This window comes from Coregonus lavaretus (genome assembly GCF_964263955.1).
Source record: "Coregonus lavaretus genome assembly, chromosome: 8".
Classification (NCBI taxonomy): domain Eukaryota; kingdom Metazoa; phylum Chordata; class Actinopteri; order Salmoniformes; family Salmonidae; genus Coregonus; species Coregonus lavaretus.
In genome coordinates, this window is record NC_139995.1 from 44,784,797 (window position 1) to 44,792,622 (window position 7,826).

The 7,826-nt window shown below is 41.7% G+C and overlaps 1 protein-coding gene across 1 annotated transcript; it reads right to left on the reverse strand.

Moving 5' to 3' along the window:
• Nucleotides 1-960: 960 nt before the first annotated feature.
• LOC311134251 (uncharacterized protein) lies at nt 961-3,675 on the reverse strand. The gene is made up of 2 exons (XM_084167876.1): nt 3,412-3,675; nt 961-2,244 (listed from the first exon to the last, which is right to left on the reverse strand). Exons 1-2 carry the CDS (start codon nt 3,602-3,604, stop codon nt 1,241-1,243), a joined length of 1,197 nt encoding a protein of 398 aa, XP_084024002.1. The 5' UTR covers nt 3,605-3,675; the 3' UTR covers nt 961-1,240.
• Nucleotides 3,676-7,826: the final 4,151 nt, after the last annotated feature.

A 7,826-nucleotide genomic window follows, 5' to 3' on the forward strand; every position in this document is an offset into this window, starting at 1 on the left:
CAACCAAGATCATTGATTGATGGGTTTGTTTGTCCTGCTACTACAGGTATAAGGTGGCATGTCTTCAAATCTGAAGCCCTTTCCCCTCTGTGAGGGTGACCCAGCAGTTGGATTTTTAACCGGAATCGGCAAGACAATATAGAGCCGATTTCCTGCCCAGGGTGAGGCTTTTTATTTGCAGTGAGGAAATAGTGGGCGAAATTTTACAACATTTACTAAACAAAATTAACTGGAGGTTGCAACAGGATCATAAACTGTTTCACATAAACGCTCGTTCAACGAAAACTCCAGCATCACGCCGACCATACCCTGGCTCTGTCCTGTCTCAAACAACGAAATGGCAGGGTTTAAATACCACTACCCATAATGCAACGGCCAATGAGAATACATTTCACACAATGATGCTCAATTAACAATCAAAGGCAACTATTACAATACACACGTTTATATTATAAACATGCGTGTATTTCCTAGCACACACTTCAATAAAGGTGCTACACCATACTTTATAATCCCTCCCGGGAATATGCTACTTCCGAATACCCCATACCATTAATTAACCATGCGCTCGAACACTCCCACTGTTTGCCTGTCAAACTCTGATCAGGAAATGGACAGAACGCCCTCAACAATCACGGGGATAAACAAGGTAATCATTCCTTTAAATTAGCCTTCACATTTTAATTGTTACACATAAACACATTTTAGTTGAACTTTCTGATCGTTAAATGCATAAACAGAAAGAGTAATATTATCGGGAGACGCACAACAAAAGGTTTCGGCGCCAAACCAATTTCCGACGTGCCAATGGGCGGATTCGATTATGCTGAGCCATGGGGCACCAGTTTATGGCCCGTGACATGAACGGGCAAAAGCGGTGAGGGAGGAACGCCCTTCTCAAATCAAACAGCAATTTGCACCACTTGGTCATGTTGTCAACAAGGAAGCAAAACATATTATATACATTTGAGGCCATGCTCAGAAGGGTTATGAAACATCAGCGTTTTACATTGGAAAGGTCCTACTACAAGTGAGAGTACGATTTTGCCCCAAGCAGCACTGTCATGTTTCTCTCTCTGGGTTCATCCTCATCCTCAGTTCTTACAAGTGAAGCATTTACCACAAAGTCAGCAATGTGGTTTCTCTCCTGTGTGACGTCTTCGCTGGTGCCATTTTAGATGACTTGCTGATCTGAAGCATTCTACACACATGGGGCATTTATGGTCTCTCATCTGTTGGTCTATCTCACCTGTGTGAATCCTAATATGGCACTTTCAGGCTTTTCATCTGGCTGAAGCATTTGCAACATTCTTTGCACAGATACGGTTTCTCTCCAGTGTACTGTCCTCATATGTATGGTCAGGGTTTTCTTCTGACTGAAGCATTTGCCACAATCACTGCACTGATACGGTTTCTCTCCAGTGTGTATCCTCATATGGTCTGTCAGGTTTCTCATCCGGATAAAGCATTTGCCACAGTCTTTGCACTGATATGGTTTCTCCCCAGTGTGACTTGTCATATGTTCTGTCAGGCTTCCCTTCTCTCTGAAACTTTTGCCACATACATTGCAGCAATATGGTCTTATCCCAGTGTGAATTCTCTGATGCGTTTTTAAAATGCTACTTTTCAGAAAGCATTTCCTGCAGACAGGACACCTGTGTGGTCTCTCCCCTGAGTGAGCTGCCCTCAATGGAACTTTCAACTCACTGGCTTCCCTGGTTTTAGAGCTTTGTCCTTTCTTTGTCCATGTTCTCTTTGATTTGTGTGGCTGTAACCCTGACATTAGTCCTCCACTGTCCACCCCATTGTCACTTTCACTGTTCCCAATATGAGCTGCAGAACAGTCTGAATTTACTGGAGAGAGGGGCTGTAATTCATTGTTTGGTTCAGATTCTCTGTAGCCCTCTTCATGTTCTGTTTTGATGTCTTGTTCAATTGTTTTGGTGGGAAGAGAGTCCCTCTCTCTGTTCTCCACAGTCTGGGTTTGGGGAAGATGTGAGGACTGGGGTGGGCCCTTATCACAGTCCCTTTTCACACAGGTAGAAATTAATATGAACTCTTTGGTATCAGACTCCAGCCCCTGAAGCTGCTCTTCCTCCTGACTGGTCACAAACTCCTCCTGTTCCTCTTTAATCTGTGTGGGCTCTGGATCCTCCTGCCCTGGACTGGTGCTCCACTCCTGCTCACAGTGCTGCTGCTCAGGAGGAACTTCTTCAGGTACAGGAAATGTGAGCTGCTGGGGATCTGAGAGGATAGGATAAATAATTACTATTCAATAGTTATGTGCCAAATTCAAATGAATATTAATTTTCATATATACTGAACAAAAATATAAACGCCACATCCAACAATTTCTAAGATTTTACTATCTGGTGTGAACACCATTTGCCTCATGCAGCGCGACACATTTCCTTTGCATAGAGTTGATTAAGCTGTTGATTGTGGCCTGTGGAATGTTGTCCCACTCCTTTTCAATGGCTGTGTGAAGTTGCTGGATATTGGCGGAAACTGGAAAACGCTGTTGTACACGTCGATCCAGAGCATTCCAAATGGGTGACATTTCTGGTGAGTATGCAGGCCATGGAAGAACTGGAACATTTTCAGCTTCCAGAAATTGTGTACAGATCCTTGGGACATGGGGCTGTGCATTATCATGCTGAAACATGAGGTGATGCCGGCAGATGAATGGCATGACAATGGGCCTCAGGATCTCATCACGGTATCTCTGTGCATTCAAATCGCCATCAATAAAATGCAATTGTGTTCGTAGATTACGCCTGCCCATACCATAACCCCACTGCCATCATGGGGCACTCTGTTCACAATGTTGACATCAGCAAACTGCTCGTCCATACGACACCATACATGTGGTCTGCGGTTGTGATGCCGGTTGGACGTACTGCCAAATTCTCTAAAATGACGTTGGAGGTGGCATATGGTAGAACAATTAACATTATTCACTGGCAACAGCTCTGGTGGGCATTCCTGCAGTCAGCATGCCAATTGCACGTTCCCTCAAAACTTGACACATCTGTGGCATTGTGTTGTGTGACAAAACTGCACATTTTAGAGTGGCTTTTTATTGTCCCCAGCACAAGGTGCACCTGTGTAATGACCATGCCTTTTAATCAGCTTCTTGATATGCCACAGCTGTCAGGTGTATGGATTATCTTGTCAAAGGAGAAATGCTCACTAACAGGGATGTAAACAAATTTGTTCCCAAAACTTGAAAAGCTTTTTGTGTGTATGGAACATTTCTGGGATCTTTTATTTCAGCTCATGAAACCAACACTTGCGTTTATATTTTTGTTCAGTGTACAAACAACAAACGCTGGTTAATCGGTTGATTGCCAGGCCTGGCTGATTCAATCACACTGATTGATCTAGCAGCGGTCATCATTCACTACTAACCTGCTCTATGTAACATTATGTCGGGTTGGAAAACCAAATCCAGCAGCTTCCGTAAACGATCGATCTCCTCCTTTGAACGGGAGATTTCTTCCTGGTACTCTGCTATGGTATTTTCCACTGCCCCAAATATCTCAACAGCCACCGCTGTTAATCGCTCGTTTAGATAATCCTGTAACAGCTGCATTTTTGACATTTTGAGGGATGGTAAAGTGGAAACGTTTAGCCTATGTTCGGTAGAAGCTAGCCATCCATTTGAGATAAACAGCAAAGATACTTTCCGGTTGTATCAATAAACAAGGCGAACTCTTCTTCTTCGTGTGGTTTTCCGGCAGACAGACTAGACGCTTTATTGCGTATTGCTGCCTTTCACAGGTCGGAGAGTGAATTGCACATTTTGTTCACATAAAAGTCAAGGGAAAGGAGAAAAAAGAAATTGCACCACCATCTAACGGACCCTAGCTCACAGGAGGCTGCTGAGGGGAGAACGTCTCATAATAATGGCCTGAACGGAGCAAATGGAATGGCATCAAACATCTGGAAACCATGTGTATGATGTATTTGTTACCATTACACTAACTCCGCTCCAGTCATTACCACGAGCCCGTTCTCCCCAATTAAGGTGCCACCAACCTCCTGTGCCCTAGCTATACACCATTATCCCCAACAAGCCCACCACCCCTTCACACTACTTTAGCCCTAACATATCCTACACCCGGCGCTCGGCCTGGGAGGCTGGAACCCCTTCTCTTAAAACGCCCTGTAGTTCTTCTGCACTAATATCTCTGACACCCAAAAACTTCTCTGCTGCTGCTACTACCAAATCAATCTTCTGGGATTTCCTTTCTATCTGTGCGGTACAATTAATGACCATAGCAATAAATGCCAAGAACTCAACATTATTAATCTGTTTGGGTCAATGTACTGGCCTACTACTCACAGGGATCCTCTCAGGCTCCCTCACCCTTTGCCAATCATCCTCTTCTTTCCTCACTGCCTCAGCATATGACAATTTCTGCACTGCAACCTCAACCTGCCTCACTATCTCACAGGACATTTCTGATCCCCAGGAACATGGGCACCCCCATAATTTAAACACCACTTTTTCCACTGGAACTACACACTTTGTCCCATGCCCTCCTGCACACTTCTCACACCTCGGTATCTCTTTCACATTCTGTTGTTACAAAGTGTGATTAAAATGGTTTCAACAGTCATTTTTTGGTCAAGGATCTACACATAATTAGGAAAAATAAAACACCATCTTGATTCGATAAGTATTCAACCCCATGAGTCAATACATGTTAGAATCACCGTTGGCAGAGATTTATAGTTGTGAGTGTTTCTGGGTAAGTCTAAGAGCTTATGTTCCCCAGCAAGAAAACCAAAAACTGTTGCTCAAACAGAAGGGGAACTAACAAAGAGTCACTGACAACAACCAAAAACAGGTGGGGTTTTAGGAGGGGTTCTGAAAGACACTGATGGAGGTATTCACTGAAAGTTGACTAGCAACAACAACTGGGACCTAAAAGACACCCACCATGAGCGCCCACTAAATTTGACCAAGAAGAGGCAAACAAAAGAAACATTTAAAGACAGGAAGCAAACCACAAAGTGGAGCAAAATGAAAACAGGGAAGATCAGATAAATGATTGTTTGTCTAGAACTCAAATAGGGAGCGTCAACTAAAGGTGTTAACCCTACACATCTCTCAAGACAACTGGAGCACTGGACCAGCCACTGTTAAATAGCACCTGGGCCAGCACAGGTGAAACACCTTCCCACTAACGAGATGACCAACCAGCACAGGTGTAATACATGCTGACTAACGAGGTGACACTAATCGGCGCACCCCAAGTGCTAACCTCAAAATATAAATGGAAAAACCAAAGCCCGTAACACTTTCCACACCTGGATTGTGCAACATTTGCCATTTTTATTATTTTCAAAATTCATCAAGCGCTGTCAAATTGGTTGTTGATCATTGCTAGACAACCATTTTCAGGTCTTGCAATAGATTTTCAAGCTGATTTAAGTCAAACTGGTAAGCAACTGAACCAGGTTTTCTTCTAGCATTTTGCCTGTGTTTAGCTCCATTTCATTTATTTTTTATCGCGAAAAACTCCCCAGTCCTTAACGATTACAAGCATACCCATAACATGACGCAGCCACCACTATGCTTGAAAATATGGAGTGGTACTCAGTAATGTGTTGTATTGGATATTCAGGACAAAAAGTGAATTGCTTTGCTACATTTTTTGCAGTACTTTAGTGCCTTGTAGCAAACAGGATGCATGTTTTAGAATATTTTAAATCTGTACAGGGTTCCTTCTTTTCACTCTGTCAATTAGGTTAGTATTGTGGAGTAACTACAATGTTGTAGTTTTCTCCTATCACAGCCATTAAACTGTAACTGTTTTAAAGTCTCCAATGGCCTCATGGTGAAATCCCTGAGCGGTTTCCTTCCTCTCAGGCAACTGAGTTAGGAAGGACGCCTGTATATTTGTAGTGACTGGTGTATTGACACACCATCCAAAGGGTAACTAATAACTTCACCATGGTCAAAGGGATATTCAATGTCTGCTTTTTCTTATTTTTACCCATCTACCAATAGGTGTCCTTCTTTGCGAGGCATTGGAAAACCTCCTTTGTCTTTGTGGTTGAATCTGTTTGACATTCACTGCTCGACTGACGGACCTTGCAAATAATTGTATGGATGGGGTGCAGAGATGAGGTAGTCATTCAAAAATCATGTTAAACACTATTATTGCACAGAGTGAGTCCATGCAACTTATGTGACTTGTTAAGCACATTTTTACTCCTGAACTTATTTAGGCTTGCCATAACAAAGGAGTTGAATACTAATTGCCTCAAGACATTTCAGCTTTTCATTTTTTATTAATTTGTACAAATGTCAAAAAACATAATTCCACTTTGACATTATGGGGTAATGTGTGTAGGCCAGTGACAAAACATCTCAATTTAATCCACTTTAAATTCAGGCTGTACCTCAACAAATTGTGGAGAAAGTCAAGGGGTGTGAAGACTTTCTGAAGGCACTGTACAAATCCGATACCAACTACTACTACAAAATACAAATTCTGAACGCTTCCTCTCCTCTCTTTACGTGCCTGTAAACGAGGGAGCCATGTCACCTCACTGCCTGCTGTAGCCTATGCCTACTGAAGATGAAACGCATTTGAACTGAACAATCTCCACTTTACATTTTTGCCGTAATGTGAAATATCCTACATCTCTTCCTGATATATCTATTATGTCTAATGATCAATAAATTATAAATAAAGGCTGAGAAACTCAACTTCTTTGAGGTCATTGAGCCCCAGCCTTCCTTGTATAATAAACTTAATCTGAATGATGGACAGTATTTGATAAAAGCTTTAGTCACATTCACAGAACTCCAGGATTCTATAAAATGGTTTAAACACTGTCTATGCTGTAGGCTACCATAGCCTACAAGCTCTCACAGACTCCAAAACAATCAATGATCACAGCTTGGGGAATCATTTTGAAGACAGTTGTGAATGAAATTATATTTTGGTGAAAATGGATATTTCATCCAAAAAATCTGTTCCTCTATACTATCTGATACTCGAATTAAGTTGTAGATAAACAATACATCCCTTGATATGGGCCTAATTCTGTTAATTATGATGCAATCTACGGAACGTTATCAATGATTATGACGTTTAGTCGAATACGGGAAAACGCATGGTCTTGCGTCCTGTGGCTCAGTCATGGATATGGATTTGAATGGAGAGATGCCGGAGCTTGGCGCTCCTTGGCCCCCCCCACTATATCAATGTCTGACACATTTGTCTTACACATTTTTTCATTTACGTTTTCCTCGCTGGACTAAAGGACAAAATAAGTACAAAATAAGTTCATTTTAGCTTGCATGGATTACAATTTTCTGTATAATTTGTTATGTAGGGCCTAGATGGCAGGTCTATCAAGTGAAGGGGCTAAGTAATAGCCTGGTGTCAGCCAGAACCACATGAAAAAATACTATAGTATACTATGGTATAAACACTGTAGTATTACTATATTTATATACTTCATATAGTATTCACTGTAGTGTTTTTGCTGACTGAACTGTAGTATGCTGTGGTATTTACACTTTACTATAGTTAAACCATAGTATATACTATAGTATTTACTGTAGTGTTTTGTGGACATTACTGTAGTATTGACTAGTGTTTTTGTTTTATCTTTAGAAGTGGGGGCTTTCTCCTTGATGAAACCTACTGGAAAATTACTAAAATAACAAATTGTTCATAACCTGTAGGTAGGAACTGGAGTCTAAACGGATAGATTTTCTATAACCTGTAGGCCTGTAAGGAACACAATATATGGTCTATACTTGGCATGTAGGTTGCTCATGGGTGGCACACAAATTG